We start from the raw sequence: 23075 nt of genomic DNA, 5'->3' as shown, positions 1-23075 counted from the left end.
TCCTCAAGCGGATCCGAATCCCTTAATGACTCCTTTCAAATCTTATTGACTCCGGAGTTACTAACTCCGACTGGATCGAGCGGCTCGCCTCGCTCGTGATCGCCGTCACGCTTACTCACACTGACTCGCTCCGTCCGCCTGCTTTCGCTCTCGCTCGGCTCGGATCGGATCGGCAGGGCTACTACGAAACTCGAAGTTCGTATCGTACCGTCCCTCTCGCACTCGTATTAAATAGTATAAGTGTCAGAGGGACCGCACGACACGAACTTCGATTTTGGAGTTTCGTAGTAGCCCTGCGGATCGGATCTTGGACTTGGATCTTATTATCTGTGTTTGGTTGGTCGGTTCGGTTCGGTACTCGGACTTGGACTAATGAACGAATCTTTCTCTCTCTCACGAATCTGTACTTCAGTTCAGTCAGCGGGTGGGACACCGCAGTACCGTACCGACACCGACCGACCGAACCGAGCCGGGGCGGATCGGCCATAGATAACCGGAGTCAATAAAGGAGTCGGATTCAATAAGCGGATTCGGTACCGACACCGGAGCTGGATCTAGTGAGTCAGATCACTTCGCGGAGTTGAGATTACCCATATCTAATTTCGTGTACACACCCATATACAAACTCATGCCAGCAGGTTTACTACGAAACTCGAAGCTCGAAGTTCGTGTCGAGCGGTCCCTCTGATACTTAAGCTATTCAATACGAGAGCGAGAGGGACGGTACGATGCGAACTTCGAGTTTCGTAGTAGCTTGCTGCAGTTTCTATGGGCGTGTACACGAAAAACAGGGTCGGTATTATCCGGGCCGGTACTCTACTTACCAGCCAGTATACTTCAGATATAAAAGACGCGTTTACGCTGCTTTTATGAGTCGCGGGAAATTCAAAATAGGGTCATGAGACCAGCAGGGCTACTACGAAACTCGAAGTTCGTGTCGTGCAGTCCCTTTGACACTTTAGTCAACACTCAACAGATTCCATCTAGGGATACCGATTCTTTCCAGAAAAGATCGATTCTCAAATCGATCCGAATTGACACCTGAAAATCGATTCACAATAAAATCAGTCAACAAAAAGATCGATTCTCTAAAAATCTATCTTTTCTTGATTTGCTTTTCTAGCTCGTATTTTCAATATGTAAATCTAATTATGAAAGAAATAACCTTAGTATTCGAACTCCGCAGTTTGTATCGTATCGTACCTCTTACTTTCCTATTAAACTTCGAATGCACACCAAGAAACCTAAGAAGCCAGTTTTTGATTTGGATTCAACAATTTGATTTATTTGTAAAATTTATTACTATTCGTCCCCCAACGTCCGCTTTGTTTTATTGTAGACTCGCAAAGACAAAATATATTCTTTAACCTTGTCTACAAAGTCTGAAATTTCTGCAAAATTATGTGAATTGATTTGATGGGCCTTTTGAAACCATATTTGCCTGAAACCCTACTGTTAAAAATTTCGAATAAATCATTAATGAATCCGTGAATCGATGTTAAAAATAGATTTTTCCGTTGAGATTTTTATCGATTCTTCGATTAATCGATCTGATCAAGGAAGGAGGTTATTTATATTATACACAGAATTTAAAACAATTACAACTAATTAAACCCATCTTTATTGTAGTGTGAATTATTGGTGCAATTTCTATTACTGATGAGAAGAATGGCGGCGATCAGAAAGTTTATCGGTACTTATGCCTTTTTACCAAAGCTTTTTACTTTGAATAGGTTGTTTTTATAGTGATATAGAATGTCAATCTTATTTCTTATTTATCGGATTTAGCATTACACAAGCTGTATTTACCTTGAAATTTTCGGAGATACTGAAGCAGCTAAGATCTCATGTAGACTTAGGTTAGGTTCTAAAACAGTAGTTATATTATCTGTTTCCTTCAGATATTGGTGCCAATCTCACCGATGAAATGTACCAAGGGGTGTACCACGGATCTAAGAAGCACGATCCTGACTTGGATAAGGTTTTGGCCCGGAGTTGGGATGCGGGGATGGATAAGATGATAATCACTGGCGGTAGCTTGACAGACAGCAAGAAAGCTATTGATTTATCACGCTCAGATTGTAAGTATTGCTTCATTTTACTGTGTAATTAATTATAGACCAGTCTCAGACAATTAATTAAAAATAAACATTGGCAATAGCGCAGTTTTCACAAACTTAAGTTTGGTTATGAATGACCAACTTTTGACCTCTACATAATAATACCAAATGCCTCTTCTTTTTGGCTGTGGCCCTATGAATCTCTTTCAAATGATGGCCTGTAATTCAGAAATCTATAATTCGTACCAACAATAATAATAATAATCAGGGAACTTTTTATCATTACTAGCATGGATGAATCTCATGCATGTAATAGAATATATTGCTAAGCCCAGACTAGATCATCGAAAAGTGAATTTTCTAAGTTTTATTCTAGTATTGCTTACAATTCAATCAATCACTACTCCACATGCTGTTTAACCACGCCTTAGCTTGATGATGGTCTTCACAAAGCAACACCAGATTTAGAAAAAGTTGTAGTTATTTGGAAATAACAAATTTCAGCACGCTTGTTCTCTACTGTAGGATGCCATCCAACTAGGTGCACTGAGTTTAGAGAAAACCCAGAGACATATCTAAACAGCCTGAAAATTTTAATAGAAGAAAATAAGGACAAAGTGGTTGCAATCGGTGAATGCGGACTGGACTATGAACGGCTACATTTTTGTGAAAAAGATGTCCAACTAAAGTGAGTTTTAATTTTTTTCCAAAATGGTATAGTACAAACTTACAGAATAATCTATTAGTACTGTAACTGACAGACAAGGGACAGCCTAAACCACTTTCAAATAGGGACTAAAATTCACCAGGCATGTACCTATTGTACCTTGAGTGAATGGAGATGTACTATGAAGGAATTTTACAAAGTAGGTACTTATGAAAAAGTTAATTCTTCTGGGGGTGAAGCAGTATGCATAAGCTACATCTGTACTTTCCAGATACTTTGAATACCAGCTGCAGTTGAGCAAACAGTTCAATCTTCCTCTGTTCCTGCACTGCAGAGCAGCTGCTGACGACTTAGTGGCAATCCTTAGCCGCAACAAAGACCATGTGGTGGGAGGAGTGGTGCACTCATTTGATGGCACAATGGAAGCATTGGAGAAAATACTAGCTCTAGGAATGTATATTGGTATCAATGGATGGTAAGTACTTCTTGTAGTGTCTGGTGTTTGCATTGTAAAAACAATCTGGTCCTTATAAATTTCGCTACCGAGTGTATTTGTATGGATGTCCAGGTTTTTAAATCAATGGATGTAACACGCTGTGTGGCCACAATTTTTTAACTACTGAGAAGACTAACTAACTGCTAAGAAATACTGAGATGTAAATGAATGTTTACTCATTCAAATACTATTTATAAAAAAATAGCATGTAATATATGAATTATGATTTATTCACAAAATCATTTTGGTTTTGGATACCATGGTATTTTTGGACTGTCAAGTGGTTATTCTATGAAGCCAATTTTATTATTGCTGTTGTAAATTATTAGTGACTATATCGAAAATACAAACTGAGACATGGGACTGGGAATCAAACCCAGGTCCTCAGCAATTCATGTTGTATGCTATAACCCCTACACCACCGCTGGATGGTGGCCTCTTTTTCTGGTTTTCCTGTGCATCCATGTCTCAATTTGTATTTTCGATATGGTTTCACAGGATACCCGTAAAAGTAACAAATTTGGAGTTGAAATAAAAAATACAAAAAGACTGTGATTAGTTCATGCCACTTTTAGTTTGGGCAAGAGACCTGTAAGTACTGAAGCCCAGTGTATGTTATATGTCATTCAGCTAACTTTGAGAGAGGCCCATGTCCAACAATGATCCTACGCCCGATAAGATGAACACTTGATAACTTGTTAAAATAACTGGGCTTTGCACACTTACCATCAACTGAAATATTTGTCACTGATCATTTTAGGGTGTTTAACTAAAAATGATCATGACCTTCTCCTCCTCTACTCTTCAACAGTGTAAAAAAATTGCAGCAAAGCCGGCAGACTCATTTATTTAACGTCCCCATGCACCTTCCTCTCATAAATCAGTTAGGATTGTTCTAGCACTGCAAGGCAGTTTTTAGTTAGTCATATTTTTCAAATTTCCAGTTCCTTAAGATCTGAAGAAAGCTTAGCAGTAGCATCCAAGATACCTCGTGACAGATTGATGATAGAAACAGACTGTCCATGGTGTGAAGTGAAACCAACACATCCAGGCTATAAGCATGTGGTTACAAAGTTCCCAACGGTCAAGAAAGAAAAGTATGCAGTTGGCTCCGAGCAACAAGTGAAGGGAAGGAATGAACCAGTCAATATTGTGTAAGTCATACTTAATACATAAACCTAGATCAATTTCTTTTAGGGCAAGGCTGGGCAAACCCAAGGTCGGTAATGCATTTGTATTTTCCTGTAGACAGCCATTGATCAGCTAGCTTTTCTTCTTTGTGTATAATTTTGCCCAAAGGCTTAGATTATATATTTACTCTCGAAGGGCAAAATACCCAGAAAGAGGAGCTCCGTCGGCGGAGCTCCGCCGAAAAGCGGGTCGGGCAGGAGGGGCAACAAGCATCATGGCCTTGGACAGAGAACGAGCTTGTCACTCCGCTGAGGCAAAGGGCCTACTCCGAAAATCGATCCTTCTCACTCTCGTATTAAATAGTGTAAGTGTCAGAGGGACGGAACGACACGAACTTCGATTTTCGAATTTCAGAGTAGCCCCGCAGGTCTATCGGGATTACTACACGTGAGATTAAAACACCAGGGTGGAATTGTCTTTGAATTTTCAGAATAATTGAAACTTATTTTATTGCAGACACGTGTTGGAAATATTAGCGGCAGTTCGAAAGGAAAACGTCGACGAGTTGGCAGAAGCTATTTATAATAACACTACAAAGTTATTTTTCTCCAAAAATGTGTAGATATTTGTCAATAAAAAAAATCTTGTTAATTTTGAATTTAATTTAATTCTCATGTTAAAGAAGGAAATTGTTGTTATAAGTTTTAGTGCCAACATAGACATAGGCCACACTACATAAACTTACAGCGCAACATAGATTTTAATGAACTTTGGTGACGTTTCCACGAGGGTGCATTAGGTATTCTATTGTTATTATTGTGTGCATTACTCTCAAAATAAATAAACTAAAAACTACGAACAAAAGATGCAAACAGCGACATTCGCGGCGAACTGTGCAGAGTGAAGTTAGTTCCGTTATTTGCCAAGTTCTTTAAAATCTTCATAGCGTCAGGTGACAACTTCGTATCTCAGTATGAAATTACTAACAAGATACGACTTTTTGAAGAGCAGTGACTGAAATTTTTGCGAGTTTTGCTTGTCAGCCGGCGATAGAACCTTCTGTAGGAATTCGGTTTGTCTGTTAAACCTTTTTATAAATAAGACAACCACAAAAAATCACTAACAATATTTTATTGTGACCTCTTAAAGTAACTTCATACAGCACAACATTTATACTAGGTTCAGTCTATTGCTGAAACTGAAAAATAATGCCAAAACTTCAGAGGTTCGCAAGTGAAATCAGAAAAAAGAAACGTCATGACGCAAAATGAAAAAAAAAAACAGAAATGATAATGTTGCCATTGATTACGCCATGGAAACCTCAATATACAATTGATTCTAAATTCACGATACTAAAATGATTTTAAATGTTTCTGGTACAAATGAAAACTACATTCATACATAACGGGAGGCAGTATGAATGATTCGAGAATTTATCATCAGACCTTAAATTCATTCCCTATTTTTAAATATTTTCAAACACACGATTAACACATATAAATATACACACTATAAAATAAAACCTAGTTCTAACAACAGCTACAAATTTAGAAAGTTACATAAATCGTTGATCAATAAAATAAAGATATTTCATTCAAAGTACATTTTCGGTATCATTCTAGTCTACTTCGACTTATCTATTTCAATAAAGAATCAGTACAATATAGTATGTTAAAAAAATAATTAAAATTAAGTGAAATAGATTGTAATAAAACTGATCTTAAAACAGAAATGCATCAGGAATGTAATTTTTTATCGAAAATACTGGTGCATAAATGCGTTTGTACAGATATAATTTAAATTAATTGTCATGGACGTAATTATTATTTATTTAATGATATGATCCTAAAGAATTGCATTTACATGAACTTGAATGGTGTTTTTGTTCGTTGTAACTGTTAAATTGCATGAATTATTGTACTCGAATTAAAATTTTACAATGTCTAATTTATATAGAAAGATATAATAAATAAATAAATGTACAGTAAGGTTTATATATAACATCTACATGTGTGGCTGAAGGAATGAATGAGCTAATCAATTACTTTAATTTGTGCAAACACGTTAAATAAAGGCAGAAAAGTCGAGAATTGCACAAAAAACTCTTTTTTAAAAGAACAATCAAGTGTTTACATAAAATATCTATTAAACCTCATAATAACAAGGCTATAAAATGTTAATAGACCCTCGGGTCGTTTAAATGCTATTAAAATAACCTAGATAGATCTGGCCAAACTTAATATATTTAAATTTAAACAAGACTAATTTAAGGTAGATGTCCGAGTGCTACACACAGTCCTAGTAATAGACATGTTTAATTTGTTAACAGCAGGATGTTATTTATTAGGCATTAGCACGTCAAACACAAGGACATTTACCTTATTACAGTATGTTTATTGCCAACGCATGACATCTTTGACAAACTTCGACAATCTATCATATTTCATCACTAGCATAGGTCATAATTACTTAAAAATTCTAATTCTCAACTGGTATTAACTCAAATTTGTAAATCCTAGCAGGCATGCTAATGTTTACAGCGGGATTAAACCATGAGAAGCTGAAGATAACTTGCTGATATGCACAAAAACATCTCAAGACCTTTAACCTAGCACAAAATTAATCACAGTTTTATGTTGTTTACCTTTGAGAGATAAATATAAAAACGCATAATATTTTTAACAACTTCAATTGATTTTATACCATATTGTGAATTTAGTATGGTCGAATATTTGTGCACATTTATGTGGTCGCTATAATGCACTATGCCTGGGAAAAGGGTTAAATGCCAGAGAGGAATTTCGCGTTTTTCGATAGTATGCTACCTGTGTATTAGCGAACTTGATCAAACAAAACACCAGCGACAAAGCTCGTCGTACCACAAATACGCGAACACGTTTACACGTTTAAAACCATATAAAAGGTCTCACTTAGGCCCAGGAGCATAAAGTCCTTTAATTGGATAAATTATTAATAAAGGTTTCTTAACAATGGAAATATCGCTAGATGGCGTTAGTATCGTGAGGTACGTTTGACGTTACAGCATAGTAATTTATTGAATCAGGCGTTACTTTGCGGAGGTTTAGTTACATCCTTATTTAGCTTTCGATTGGCTTATTTAGTTATTATTCATTACAAATGTGAGGCAAATGTCAAAGTTCTCCTACAGACCATACGATACTAGCGCCAAATAGCCTGTCATAGAAACCCTCACTCAAGATTGCATTTCCAAGAATAATAAGTAATTTTTGTAGCTATACGGCCCATAGTTAAAAACTCATCCTGTTATAAACTTAAACACAATGGACATGGATATAAATAAATTCTCAAGTATCACGGCCCTATGAAAAGCCTGCATGCCCATAATAATATATTTCATTCTTTTATATTCATGTCCACGCCTAAAGCTAGCTCATTGTAAAATAATTTAAAACCCATTCACTCCTCCATCCGCACATGATAGTAAAGTATTAAAATACCGCACTATGCTGGGGCCGCGTCTCGCTTCAGGGTATCTCTGAGTAGACGTTCACCTGCTGCCTGAACCAGTGGAAGTATGAGGACACGTGGTCGCGGGTCACGTTCAGAGCGGTCTGCGTTTTGTTCTGGAGGATCTCCGGGGCCCATTCACCGCTGTAGATAATGAATGAAAAATAAGTATCATGGAGTATGTAAGTTCACCTGTTGATTGTCTAACTCGGTCGCAAAAGTGTCGGCCAATATCTAGATAAAACATATTTATGGCCACTAGATACTAGACTATCAAGTAGTAGGCTATTTTCTCTATAGCTAATGCGCCTAACTGTGTAAAATTGTGAGTAAATAAGTTTTTGGTAAAAATATTTTTTAATACAAGCTTTTTTTTGCTGACTGTACCTTCTTTTTGTTGACGTTACTTGTATTGTCACCCAAACTACACTTGCATACCAAATTTCAAGTTGATGCTATTAACCGCTGAAGAGTTCCGTCCTGTGGAGATGATCCTGGCTGGACTACCTGGATGTCACTACCAGATTATTGAATTGCAACACAATTTACATAAGTATACCAAATTTCAAGTCAATCCAACTACAATTTAACTTGCAAGATTTGATTATAGACAGACAGACAGACAATGGGAAAGGTAAAACTAAATAAAAGCTTGTAAAAGAAAGAGATGATCAAATGGTTAGACTACTTTTCAGTTAGGTTAGACCCTAACCTATTAAATTACGTTCCTCCTTACAATTATTCATAAACCGCAATAGAATAATTAAATACCCTATGTATTGAAAAGTATTGCATTACATAATTGTAAACACAATGCAGTCATAGGTTATTTTAAGGAACGTTATGTTATTGTTTTCATAAATCAGCTAACTTTGTATGCTCTATTATTAGAAATTTGGCATATTAAAATTCAGTCCTTGAAAATATATCCCACCCTTTGAATATAACACATTGCATAGGACAAATTTAATTCTTTTTAAATTGAAATGTGCATCTTTACAACCTCTAATATTTTTAGGCATTTTTAAGATAAAACTAAACAATAACCTAAATAAAAAAAATACTCACACAAAAACCTTCGTCTTCAAATATTCCGAAGTGAACAGGTAATATTCGTTAGAATATTTAATGATAAAATCGTAGCCCGTCGTGGCATATCCCTTCACACTGTCCAGTAACCCGGGCACATAATGCTCTATGGTAGCCGCTACCACCGGAGATTTCTCAACCACATACTCCCTCACATTCCCATATAGGACACCAGCCTTTTTCACGGCAATTGTGAGGAAGTCCCTTGACAGTTGTGAGTAGGGCTTGGCTATCTCTGCTGCTTGGGAGTAGTAGATGGGAGTGTTGGTCTCCAACCAAAGGTAACCACGGGCTGAGGTGGATAAGGTCTTCTGCCACGCCCGTTGGCTGTGCTCTAGGATGCCTAGGTCTTTAAATAGCTTTCCTGTTGCGCTCTCTGAAACAAAAGCAACGAGTTTTAGTCAGAGCCGTTTTGGAGTAAGGCTGGCCAATAGATTTTTGGTGGGCAAATTATTTCTAACTTGGTGTACCAGGCTACTTTTAAAAATTTACAGAATCTATATAATTTGGTTGATATTTGTAAATATAGATTTTTAGGATTAGAGTAAGTTAGTTTTAGTTCTATTTTTATTTATTTTTGTTAATTCATTATTGTATATACTATTTGTTTGTTTATAAATAAAAAAACTTATTTAGATAGATAAAATATGGTTTTTACTTTTATAACAAAACACAAGAGATTATTTATTTATAGCTCACGGACAGATAAAATATGGTATCATATGGTTATCCTATTATTTAAGGATTAGTAGTATAGTAGTTAATTAATGAAATGTACGTGTATTTCTTTTTATTGAAATAAACAGTTTTTAAAAAAGCCGTGGTGGCCTAGTGGTTTGACCTATCGCCTCTCAAGCAGAGGGTCGTGGGTTCAAACCCTGGCTCGCACCTCTTGAGTTTTTCGAAATTCATGTGCGGAATTACATTCGAAATTTACCACGAGCTTTGCGGTGAAGGAAAACATCGTGAGGAAACCTGCACAAACCTGCGAAGCAATTCAATGGTGCGTGCGAAGTTCCCAATCCGCACTGGGCCCGCGTGGGAACTAAAGCCCAAGCCCTCTTGTTTTGAGAGGAGGCCTGTGCCCAGCAGTGGGACGTATAATAGGCTGGGATGATGATGATGAAACAGTTTTTAATTATTATTTTTTATTAATTGAATCAGTCGTTACTCTGGGTTATTCCTAGTTGTCCGCACCTACAATAGCCTACGAACTAGTTAGTGCCGATTTACACGATGCCAATAAAACCGTGCCATTAACATTGCGGCACTCGATAGATCACATGGAACTAGTTAGCCCGGCCGGCGGACCCGATGCTATTGGCACGATTTTACTACCAGCACTTATTCCATTCAGACTTGGAAGAGTTCCTGGGAGTGTTCTATTCATGGATGGTGGCCAAATCAATAATATTGTTGGTGAATTTGATTCTTTTAATTTATCAAGTCCCAAATGGAAATTAACTCTAATTTTTCTTATGTTTACGACATATTTGACTGGTAGGTAGGTACAGTTTAATTACATTGATAAGGAAAGGGCAATGGTTCAATCTGAACACATGTTTCAACTCTGTGTGACTTTCAAAACAATGTTTCTTATCTTACTTTTCTATAGTGAAATTAATAACTTGCTCTGGATTTGGTATTAACTCTTTAAATGAATGCGTATGAGAAAACGACTAATGGTGTCGGCGAAAACAGTAGTCTCCAAATTTCGCAGTCGTGATTGCTCTAGAATCGTGATGATTATTCTCAAAATTAAAATCTGAGATACAGGTAGTCACCAGCATTGATATCTGCCACAGAGGAGCGTGCAAAAATATCTGACACGTCCTTCCGGCCCTAGAAATAGAGTCGTATCAGATATTTATGCACGCTTATTGTGTCAGATATTGGTACTGGTGACTGTACAGTGTCGAGTTCATAAGCTTGTGAGCAAAAATTTCATCAAAAATATCTCAACACGCTTCTACGCCGTTAACAATAGTCGTGTTCAGATATTTTTGATCAAATTTTTGCTCACAAGTTTATGAACTCGACTGTACTAAAATAACACGAACATCATCTACTTCCATCATACAATCTCTATCATACAATATTGAGCCTAACTAACCATGTATCATTTAATTAGCAACATCCATGGCTATTTTAGCACTGACGGCGACTGGACTTGAGTGTAGTATTGCATTGCCATGTTGGCAACTCTTCTAGCAAAGGCTACAATGCTAGATAGAATCAAAAACCGGTCAAGTGCGTGGCGGGCCAAGCGCAGTACAGGGTTTCGTGATAAAATGCGGCAAATATTCAATATTAAGTTTTAATTTTTTTTTAAAGCCAATATGTCAATTTATGTGTATTCCATTCATATACCAACCAGCACTATAATAGTTAATTTTATTCATTCACAGGTTCACCAGTGTATGTAGTGGTTTTCGTTTGGCTAAAAATGTGTATGCAATCCTATTTTATGGCCTTTTATCCCACTGCCAATTTATAATAATAGTTGACTAACATAAGTGTCCACTTTTTCATATAACTGGATAGGTACTGTACTGTAATTTAATGATTTTTAGCAGTATGTATTGACAGAGGAAGTGGAAGAAGGCCGCCGTAAAGCAGACATCAAGTAAAGGTAACAGGAGGATTGGGCAGTGGTGTTAAGTTCCATTGCCATGCAGTGGGACTATTTAGTAAGTTAAAAGAAAAAAAAAACTAAACTTACTAGGGAAGTTTCCATTGACCCTTGATACATCATAGGCCACCAGTCCAGCGATGCCAACCAGCAGAATGAAGCTCGCCCACAGCCAAGGGAATCTTCTAGTGCTCGTCATTCTGTCTAGAATATCCTGAAAATAATAACCATATAAAAATCCAACCACCATATCAATTTGGTTCTCTAATTTTTCGCTGACAATGTTTCCCAAACAATTTATTTCCCAACTATTTTGTATGATAGTTTTTTTTTTAAATAAGTTTTTCAGGATTGTTATAAAACTAACCTAACCTATACAATTCTACAGGATAGTCCTTAAATACATCTGGGATGAAAGCAGATCACTCAAATAAAACAAATCTCTGTTAAATCTAGAAAAGAAGTAACCTTCTCCTCTGACATTAGAGAAATAGAATTCGGCGTCCCACAAGGCAGCGTTTTGGGCCCATTGCTATTCCTGATCTATATCAATGATCTTCCCCGGGCCATCAGTGATAGTATGGTATTATTTGCCGACGACAGTACAGTAGTATTTACAGGAAACTACCAACATTCTTATGAAATGCATATTAATAAAACAATAGAAGACATAATTGAGTGGTTGCATAAAAACAACCTTACATTAAATTTGAGTAAAACTAAAATTATGCATTTTAAACCAAAAAGAAACATAAAGTCGACTTTGGATATAGCATATAAAGATCACAAGATTGAGGAAACTAACACTACAAAATTCTTAGGGTTAAATTTAGATGATAAGCTGACATGGAATAATCACATTGACATTATATGTAAAAAGTTGAACCAATACTCGTATGCTTTGTATAATTTAAATAAAGTTGTCAATCAATCAGCAGTCCTAACCTCATATCATGCGTACGTATCATCTACACTGAGATATGGAGTGATATTCTGGGGCAACAGCACAGGCAGAGAATTAGTATTCAGAGCACAAAAAAAATGTTTAAGGGCTGCATGCGGTTTGCAACCAACTCAGTCATGCAAACCTTACTTTATCGAGCTAAAAATTCTGTCCCTCCCGTGTCTTTATATATATGAAGTATCCATATTTGTAAAACAAAACCTGCATTACTATTCTAAGTTAAATAGCCATCGCCACCATGACAAAATTAACCATAGACTATGTAAAACAGCGCTCCTCAGCAAAAGCATATATGGAATGGCACCAAAAGTCTACAACAAGTTACCGAATAAAATACTGCAACTGGGCGACATTACACAATTTAAAGTAGCGCTCTATAATTTTCTGGCTGGGAAAGCATATTATTCCGTTCAAGAATATTTGTTGGACTGCATTTAGAATTATTTAAATTATTGTTTTGTTATGATTATGATGCATGTAAAGCTGTCGTTATAGTTATATTTGTATGCCATATGGCGAGACATAGTGATACAATTAATCACCTAATGTACCATCTATTGACCTATGTTTAACAAATAAATAATTTTGAATTTTGAATTTTTTGATAGATTAGTTTCAGAAAAAAAATGAATTGTCCATTTTGTAATGTTAGTATTTCTTTTTATTTTATTTAAATAGGAAAGTATTTTTATATTCTTAAACTAAAAATTGTATCGGTCTCACTTAGCTGTACTTTTTTTCAATGTTTAATGACCAGATGGTCCCAAAGGAAGACCAGCGCCGTTCGCAAGACCGGCAGAATGCTGATTCGGGACCATTTCGTGACATGCATACGTAACAATTTTTTATTTTATTTTTATTATTGTTGCTGTCTTTTTTAATGTCACGAATAAATGTTTTCTTTCTTTCTTTCTTTCTTTCATATGAAATAGTTGCAAAAAATATTTACTGCAAAAATCCTCATAAATTTATATAACAGATTGCACCACACATCATACTGTAGAATTAATTCAAAACATCATGAGCAGTTGTTATTGCTTTCTACAGCTGTGTCAACAATTTTCAATGCATGAAGACTTAATTTAAAGTGTCTGACTTTTCTATTATTTATTTAAATTTGTGTAACATAACACGTTTTTATTTAAACGAAATAGTTAGTTTGAATTCAGAGAACATTTTGCTATAATAATATGTCGTCATTTTTATTTATTTTTGTTATTTCCTACTTTGTCAATAATAAATAATTTCTTTCTTTCTTTCAAGTGAAATGTGCCTGTGCGGTTATTAAATAAATTAAATTTAAATGGCCTTATCTAATGCGTAACATAAGCTGATAACTTGAGCATCAGAACTGGAGTAGTGGAGATCAGGAGAGGCAGCCTTTGCCCAGCAGTGGGACACTATACAGGCTATTTAAAATAAGAAAAACTAAAATCACGTTAGCTTTACTTAAAAAACTTAAATCACTTTCATACAAAAATAATGAAATTAACAGTTTCCTAACTAAATGTACTATGTTGGTTTGAAGTGTAAACAGATTCATTTACCTTGAATAATAACCACAGAGTGTAATAGTATCCAACAAACAGGAAATACACAATCTATAATTAGAGTACTAATAAATTATAAACCTGTTTAGTACTTATTTGTAGCTGTGGGAGTAGCATGTGGTGAAGTAACTATTTTATAATATACAGGTCAGAAATGTACCTAAGGTATACTTCCAGAGCATAGGAAACAACATATTTTTAGCACATTTATGATAGGAATAAGTTTTTGGTAAAAATTACATTTTTAATACAAGCTTTTTTTGCTGACTGTACTTGTATTGTCACCCAAACTACATTTGCATAACAAAGTTCAAGACAATGCCATTAACCGTTGAAGAGTTCCGTCCTGTGGAGACGATCCTGGCCGGACTACCAGATTATTGTAATGTTATGCAATTTACATAAGTATACCAAATTTCAACTTAATCCAACTACTGGAAGTTGGTTGAATTTAACTTGTAAGATTTGATTACAGACAGACAATGGGACAGGTGAAACTAAATAAAACCTTGTAAAATTGTGAACTTTTTTCAACATATTTTTAGCACATTATAGAAAAAAATGGATTAAAGATGATGCATACATTTCCACCTGTCTAAAGCAAAAAAGCAAATTTTGGGCATATTTTATGTTATGATACCTACAAATACAAATAACTTTATTTCCCTTGAAATATGGTACAAGAGGTGTTAGTTAAAAGACCTGTCACCTCCGCTCATGCTGATAAAGGCCAGTTTTCATTGATTTCTTGTGTTTTTTTATCAGTATTACAATACTTTATAAAAAACCACTCCCTAGAACAGCAGTTCTGCAAGTGCTATGTAAAAGCACTAACCATAATTAAAATGAATACTAATGGTGCATCAAAATTCATAAGGGTACAAAGTACACCCTCCCATTATATTAGTTGTTTTTGATTATTTTAGGGCTCTGGCGAATATTTAGCTCTCCATTAGGGTTCTGTTGCTAAACTTTTTGAGAAAAGCAGTGGTTAGAAAAATATAAGTAAAAACAAAACCTTGTCCAACATCAAACTACACAAATCATAACCATGCATCAGTACCTCCACCAATTCTTCATCACATTTTACAAATTCAGTTAATTTCCAGGAATAAAAAGTTGTGTTAATCTAGAATAGTCCAGTTGGCTCAGTAGGTAGTTCCGGAGATTGCCTTCTACGTAAAAACAAGCAGTTTGTTTAGCTGTTTCACTTTCTAGTTTCTACCAATAAGAATTATGATAATAAGGTAGCCCTTCAATAGAAAGTAATAGAATTAGCATCCCAACAGATTTCAACTTGATTTTTCTCACGTCTAAAAAAGGCATTACCTGACTAGTGAGTATAGTACGCGTATAGAGAATGACAAAAGGCATCCACGTATTTTGGTAAATAATATCATGGAACGTGGGCTCCCGCAGAGCGGATATACACCACATCGACAGCCCAAAACACATTTACAGTTATTCACGGCGGATGTTAGCAAAGCAAGTGGTTTTTCTAGTTTTAACATTCGTAATGATATCGCGTTTTCAATCACCGCCCAAAATTGTGCTTTGTTGGTAAAATCAAAATGTTGTATCTGACCTTACTAGTATTTTAAAACAATTAAAATTTATAATTACCGAAATACAATAATGGCTTCGAAACACAAAAATCACGACTTCTCACAAATTCACTGATTTTCTAACAGAAAAAAATGTCGTCGTCTGTCGTTACTCGTCAGCGTCGATGACAGTTATGACAAATGTGACCAGTATGAATAATTGTTATTTTTGGGTATAGCAACAATGTAAGCACAGATAGTGTTGTTTCCTTGTTGCGGACATTTTTAAAGTACAATTACCGGTTTTTAATCAAAATTAATTAAACGGTTTTCCCTTTGTGATTGTAGTCACAATCATGACGCCATGTTTTTCCTTCTATGTGTTCTATGTCGAAAATTTCGCAGAACTAACGAAAGTTCATCGAGTTTGAAGTTTGAAACCCTTGAGAGTTGAACTAAAGGTACTCTACCTTTCGACGTACAGTTGATATGATGAAGTTATGAGTTTTCAGACCGAAAAAAAGTCAAATGTTACCTGGCAAATCTTATTGGTTTTCAAAACAGTTTCATCTTTCTTCTTTCCTTTGAGGGCTTCTACGCCGATTTCTTTATATTGGGTTACTGTGGTTTTCAAGGATTTTTGCTTTAGCTTAAGACTAATTTCCGTCCAGTTAGAATCTGAAATAAATTTATTATATTATAACCGATTGCTAACGAACCTTAAATTGCCAATGTGCACCACATTGCCAATTTAACACACACACAGGGCTACCTTTTTAATTTTTTTGATTGTAGTATTCTTTGGACTACAGGGTAATGACAGGGTTTTGATAATGAACTTCTTTCAATTTTGACAATTTAATACGCCATAGTGCGTGCTCTCTGTTTATATTGTACGATCGAGACTATCGTACTTATTGCACAAAGGATACTAGGCAGTACATCTGTATCTACATGTGTGTGAAAAATTATTCTCTTTTACGTTAACACAGCAGGACCGATTTGGATGAAATTTGGTACGCAGATAGCTAAATCTCCGGTATAACACGACCAGGGTCCAATTGCATAACAAATTACAAGCTAATAGTATAAGCGATTTTGTATTGAAGTTCACTAATACTATTTGCTTGTAATGTGTTATGCAATTGGGCCCAGGATGTAAGATATAGTATTGTAGGCAGTTGTCTAAACTCTTTATATTAAGGTGCGACCAAACCGCTGCTTAAAAAATGGTGACGGCACGAAATCGTAGTGACGCACCGTATGCGCACCGTTTTTATCGCATGCTCTCCACACCGCTGCTTAAAATACGGTGACGGCACGCCAACGGTGCGGAATCGCAGTGACGGGCCGTAAACGTCAAGACTTTTGTTCGGTAAAGTCCTGACGTTTACGGCACGTCACTGCGATTCCGTATTTTAAGCAGCGGTGTGGAGAGCATGCGATAAAAACGGTGCGTATACGGTGCGTCACTGCGACTCCGTGCCGTCACCATATTTTAAGCAGCGGTTACGTCGCACCTTTACTATGGTATAGTGGTATATATCATAGGTATGCACACATGGGAATTTAGTATAGGCCCAGAATTTGAATTCAACTGTAACAACTAACGGTTTATGCGAGTTAAGTCGCATTAAAAGTTAGTTACCTATATAATCAAGCAGCGTAGCGGACTGTTTCGGACACCGCTGGAACAGCTGCCGCCACGTCGCGTTGCACGAGTCGTCGCGTTGGAGGCAGTTGACCAAACTCTCGACTATGACACGGTTGTACGCGTCCAAGTTGGCACCACTCAGATACTGGTTGGGAAGCTTCTTGATGAGCTGGTTGAAGGTCACTTGTAACTTGGCGCCGCTCTTATTGAAATATATATCCTGGGGAGAAAGGGATACAATACAATGACTTCCACGTACACCACAATAGTAAGCGAAGCGATACAGAAAACACTGAGAGTAAATTACAAGGTAAGCAATAGTCGGCCTTATCGCTTCAGAGCGATCTCTTCCAGGGATCTTCTTTTTTCTTTTAATTACGTATGAATATTTAACTCAAGATAGCAGAGCATTTGACAGAATTATAGTCCAATGAGACGCAGACGGTGGCACGTGGGTCTGTGAAACGTGCGAAGGGATAACGCATATTGCGCGCTTCCTTACACTTACAGGCCTTATGGGGTGACAATTGTTTCCTTTCTGAATAAATAATGATAGCAGATGGTTTCTAATAGTCTGTAGTTGTACACACATTATAAAAAAAAGGGTAACAGTCCTTCGACGGCCACGGTTTCGTCTCAAAAACAGCTAACTAATTTAAGACAACTATGTTAAGAACATCACTATTATCTGGAACGAATTATCCGTTTGGGAGCTACCCTACGATGTCACAGAAACATAGACACGTTTCCGAGATACGTATAATTTATAACATTAAGGGGCTTTTTCACCATCCATTGATTAGTGTTAACTGTCTCTATTTGTTTTGTTCGAATAGACGGAGACGGCTTCACATTTAACCGTCAGTTAACACTAATCAATGGATGGTGAAAAAGCCCCTTAGAATCAGAGTTTAACAAAAGCAACATACCTTATATTTACTTAATTGCTTCATAAGGTCACTTGAAATTTCCTTGGTGAGCCCTTTCTTGGCGTTCACCATATCGAACATGGCCAGGAGCTGTTCCTGGCTCACTTTGGTTGCCTCCATCTTTGCGTGTCTATCCAACAGCTGAGACAAATACCCTATCGCGTATTTTGAGTAATTTTTTAATTCTAGAATGGGTAAGAAGAGATCTTGCCACGCTAAAAAAAAAAGAGTAACTTTTAGCATAAAGTATTTCTACAATGAGTCTTTTACTGACGGTACTTGATTATTGGAGCCAGGGCTTGTAACCGGTTCCACGTAAACCGGTATTTATATAGGTTACACCTGTTTAGTTATTTAGGTTACGATCGAACGAAATTATTTGGGAACGTTGTTATTTAGGTTACGTTCGAACGAAATTATTTGGGAGCGTTATTATTTAGGTTACGTTCGAACGAAATTATTTGGGAACGTTATTTCGAAGCGCCCACTAACCGGTTACTCGGTGTTTGGATACGGATACCACTGGCCAGTAACGACTGTTTGATATTATTATTATTTTTTCTCATCTTTGTGATATTAAAACAGTTAACATACTATTTTGCTCAACAGATGTCAGATAATTAAATACTGAAGTAATACATACTGTTACACTTAGTGATCTCTCAAAGCTGTTGTATTGAATAATATTAATTAAATTGAACACACTACAGATTCTAATAAGAAACAGATATTACTAAAGTAAAACGTGGAGTTAAACTGAGATGAACATGTTATCTCAGTCACCTTGGAGGTGTCAAAATGATAACAGATGATAAATTCGTTACTGAATCAAAGTAGAATCGGTGCTCTAATACAGTTCTTGTGAAAGAAAAAGAACGCTGGCGATATACAATTACCACTTGGGATTGCTGAGTCACTCAGGGTCAGATTTTGCGATCAGGAGTTATTGGGGCAACGAAGGAGACAAGCGAAAAAAACTTTTTTTAAATCTGTTGTGGGGGGGAGTGGGAGCTATTGTTATTCTTACCTTTAAGACCAACAGAGAAATCGCTGAGACCTCCTTGTCCAAATGCCCAGAGGAGTGACAGGCCAATCGGAGGCCTATTCTGGTAAGAGTTCCGTAAACTAGCACTCTTGGATAAGGAGGCTATGCAGAACTCTGGGTGCTCGTGGGCTAGCATTTGTAGCAGTAGACGGTGGCCGTTTACTAGTTGACCTGGGGCAGAATGACAGTGCAAGTTTTTCTTTTGATGTTTGACTGAATGACTGAATGGTTTCATGTTCATTCAGCATCAGTCCAACAGGAAAACAATTGACAACTTAGAAAAGTTAATAAACCTTATTGATTTCCAAAAACATACATTTTATGAATGACTGAACAAGATTTTGATCAATATAAGCCAATAACTGTCACAAACTGACCAGAAGTTTTGTCTACAGATGCTGACCAGATTAAATAGGCTTATGGATTGACTCGAGTTATAAAAGTAATGATGGACTACAGTAACATCTTCAAGCAAGTACAGCAGGGCTACTACGAAACTCGAAACTCGAAGTTCGTGTCGTGCGGTCCCTCTAACACTTATACTATTTAATACGAGAGCGAGAGGGACGGTACGATACGAACTTCGAGTTTCGATTTTCGTAGTAGCCCTGCAGGTTTATACAGCATCTTAAGCGTCCATGGTAACAGATCAAGTGGACTGTGTGGCCGATTGTTTGCCACTGACATGACAGAAAAAAACAATACTACTAACCTCTACTCATATCATTGGCTAATGCAGTCAGTGTAACATCAAAGAACAACTGAGTATTAGCTTTGCCAGCGTCTGTCAAGACACCCTGCAGGGATCTTTTTATTTCTGCCGGCAACACTGATAGCGGATAGAGAGGGTCGTACGCAGCAAATGTTGGGTCCTCTACTTCGATTTGAACCTTGGAATTTATAAAATTGGCCAATTCTTTCAGCCATACTAGGGGTGCGTTCGTGAATCGGACTTTGTTTGTTGCGATTAGGTTTGCCAGCTCTACAGGGTCAATCTGAAGAAGAAAAAACAGGTAAATGTCAGCATGGTCAATGGGAATGTGATACCAGGATAGTTTACTGGTTAAGGTTATCTTGCAAAGGTAGCCAGGTGGCTACTAATATTGTGTTCCTGGTTATGATCCCTGCTTAGAGCAGATACTATTGTGTGTGTATTAAATATATAAATGTTGATGTTATTGATCTTTGTTAAAAACAAAACAAACATTTTATACTTAAAACGCAAGTACTTATTTAGTTTAAAATTGTGTGTGTGTTGCTCTAGTTTTGAAAGTGTAGTAGTTTTCTAAGCTAAGTAGTCACAGCTAATCAAGTTAATAAATTGTTCAGTTTTGTGAATGGAAAAATATATAACAGGCACTCAAAATATAAATTAACTGATATGCATACCTCGAGTGGGACTTTCAGGGCATGAACGATTTGCTAAAGAGTAGACATTAATAGATAGGTTATTCTGACAAACATCATATTATGCCTAATGAATAATTACCTCACTGCGAATTGTAAACTATACTAGTACTTTAGGTTTAGTACCAAGGCTTTTGTTATGAGATAATAATAAAAAAACGTTAATTAATTACCTGCAGTAAATTTAGTAGTTGATATGATTTTCGAAATAAATTATTAATATCTTTTCTAAATTTGGATCAGTTAAGCAGCGGCGTCTTGCTGTAAATAGCCATTTTAACCCACTGAATTATTTTTCTACGTCGGCAGTTGTAATAGGTGCATATTTAAATTTCTTGAAGAAATAAATTGTTGCACAATGTGTTTGCGATCGCAATTCTACTTCATTGCCTTGTAAAAATTCGTTCATGATGTTTAGTGTGCAATAGCCAAAATTCTTATTTAAAACCAACTTTAAATTATTAAAAATCTTTTCAAACTTAATTTGATTAAGATTGAAACGATTTCATCTTACGAAAATTGAATATTTTTTGTGTTTTAAATATCATATTTTTTTTTTAATTGATTAATTATTCATTAGGTAGAAACCAGCTAGAGTGCACTCTGTTTTTGAACTCGATACCTACTCTTTGGCTAATGTTGATCATTTGTGCCCCGAAAGTCCCGGAGTATGCTGATATGCCATGTATGTCTTGTATTTGTTCTATGTTTGTTTTTATGACGTTAAATAAATGTATTTTCTTTCTTTCTTTCTTTATGCAACCTAAACAAATTTATTCTTGGCAATTCTGTACAGAAAATTGACATTATAGCAATTACCAAGATTGTTAATTTTTTTTTACAAAACAAACGAGTTTTTAAAGATTAGAGACAAATAAAGCAACATTCCACAAATACAATAAGGAAATATCCTATGAACATACATACATTTAGATGTTCATAGAATACTCCCTTGTCAAAGTTGATTCCTTATGAAAGCAATTTTACTAACTGTTATGCTGGTTATGGACATTTTTATTGTAATGTATGTAACCTCTTATCTCTTCTTTCGAGCAAGCAGCTCTAGAATGCTATTAAAAGGTAAATAATGAGATAGGTAACAGTATGTTTATCAATTGCTATCATACTGAACATATTTCGAATGTTATTGTTTAGTTAAACTACAAATTAAACTGTTCTGTTATTATTATTTTTGTCAGTTTTATTATTTCTAATGTTACCCAGTTTATCAGCTTTATTTATTTTCTTTGTGACTTAAAGGTTGAGCTGGTAATTAAACAATTAGGTACTTCTGTTAGTAAAGAAATAAACTAATAAGTTTCGGCTATAATAAACTGAAGTACTTAATAATACTGTAATATAAAAATTCTGGAAATTTAACTAGAAATAACTAAAAAGACTATAATAAACAAGTGCAAAAGGTATTAAGATTTGTTTTTCTCAAGATGTCTATATGTAACATTCTATCACAACCAGAGCACTCCATTTAAAAGTTACTTAACAGTTACTTAACAATGTCAGTAACATGAATGCAGTTAGTTAAAAAGTGAAAGGCATTTTAACTCTTTTGTAACTTAAGCTAACAAAAACATTACTTAAAAGAACTAGACTCTATACACTTTATATATACTTATAAAAAAAAAGATAAACTGCAACTTTAGTCGAACTAGCATCAAGTCGTTAATAAAATTGTTGTTATGTCTGTATAGATGCCATATTAAATTAATCTGTTAAATAAATAACTATAGATACACGTACCGCTTCAAAAGCTCCTTCAATTGTTTTCGGCGGCTTTGGCTTCGGGGGCTCGTTTTTCTTGTCCTGTTTCTTTTTGCCCGCGTTCTTCTTACCGTTGGACGGTCTCGGATCATCAATCTCCATACCGGAGTAATATTGCTTTGGCTGCGAATGAGCTACTGCGAAACAGATTGAAGTAATTTATATTCCAAATATAAATTTATAGGCATAAATGAATTAAAATTACATTTAGAAACAACTCACCGACGTCCTCAGGCTTGGGACCGCTCCGCGTTGTCTTTTTATCCTCGTCTTTAACAACTTTTACCTTACCATTCTGAGACTTCTTGTTCTTACCGACAACTTCCCATTGACCGCTTGACATTTTGATACAGAAATGATTTTATTTATGTTAATTTGATTTTTGTAAATAAGGCGAATATACGGATAGAGTACACGTCAAAATCAAAATACCCTTAGAACGTCAAAAATGAAAGATCCGCTATTGGTCATTGCAATTCCACATGACAAGACGTGGCAATGCATTCCGTTGCACGATGCAAGTCAACGTACGTAGAGTGCAATGTATTAACAAATATTTTTTATTTTTTGGATTAAATTTAATGAGGATTATTAGATATCTTTACTTTAATTAAAACCACTATGCTATATCATTAGATA

General features: G+C 35.8%; 2 protein-coding genes across 3 annotated transcripts; one reads left to right on the top strand and one right to left on the bottom strand.

Annotated features, from left to right (window-relative positions):
- The first annotated feature begins 1517 nt into the window (after nt 1-1517).
- LOC141435253 (deoxyribonuclease TATDN1) lies at nt 1518-5641 on the top strand. The gene is made up of 6 exons (XM_074097911.1): nt 1518-1693; nt 1902-2081; nt 2565-2748; nt 2999-3202; nt 4168-4377; nt 4871-5641. Exons 1-6 carry the CDS (start codon nt 1660-1662, stop codon nt 4974-4976), a joined length of 918 nt encoding a protein of 305 aa, XP_073954012.1. The 5' UTR covers nt 1518-1659; the 3' UTR covers nt 4977-5641.
- Nucleotides 5466-22897, bottom strand: Tmem214 (Transmembrane protein 214). 2 transcript variants are annotated; one of them, XM_074097909.1, is made up of 10 exons: nt 22659-22897; nt 22416-22573; nt 19963-20245; nt 19233-19421; nt 18206-18420; nt 17271-17496; nt 16158-16300; nt 11655-11778; nt 8912-9308; nt 5466-7987 (listed from the first exon to the last, which is right to left on the bottom strand). In XM_074097909.1, the coding sequence occupies exons 1-10, from the start codon at nt 22777-22779 to the stop codon at nt 7861-7863; spliced, it is 1983 nt and encodes a 660-aa protein (XP_073954010.1). In that variant the 5' UTR covers nt 22780-22897; the 3' UTR covers nt 5466-7860. The 2 variants fall into 2 exon arrangements, with proteins under 2 accessions (XP_073954010.1, XP_073954011.1); XM_074097910.1 differs by having other exon boundaries at nt 22416-22570.
- Between the last annotated feature and the right edge of the window lie 178 nt (nt 22898-23075).

The sequence above is a fragment of the Choristoneura fumiferana genome, chromosome 14, assembly GCF_025370935.1.
Source record: "Choristoneura fumiferana chromosome 14, NRCan_CFum_1, whole genome shotgun sequence".
Classification (NCBI taxonomy): domain Eukaryota; kingdom Metazoa; phylum Arthropoda; class Insecta; order Lepidoptera; family Tortricidae; genus Choristoneura; species Choristoneura fumiferana.
The sequence above is the reverse complement of the archived record's forward strand: the minus strand, read 5'-3'. Positions and strand labels throughout refer to the sequence as shown.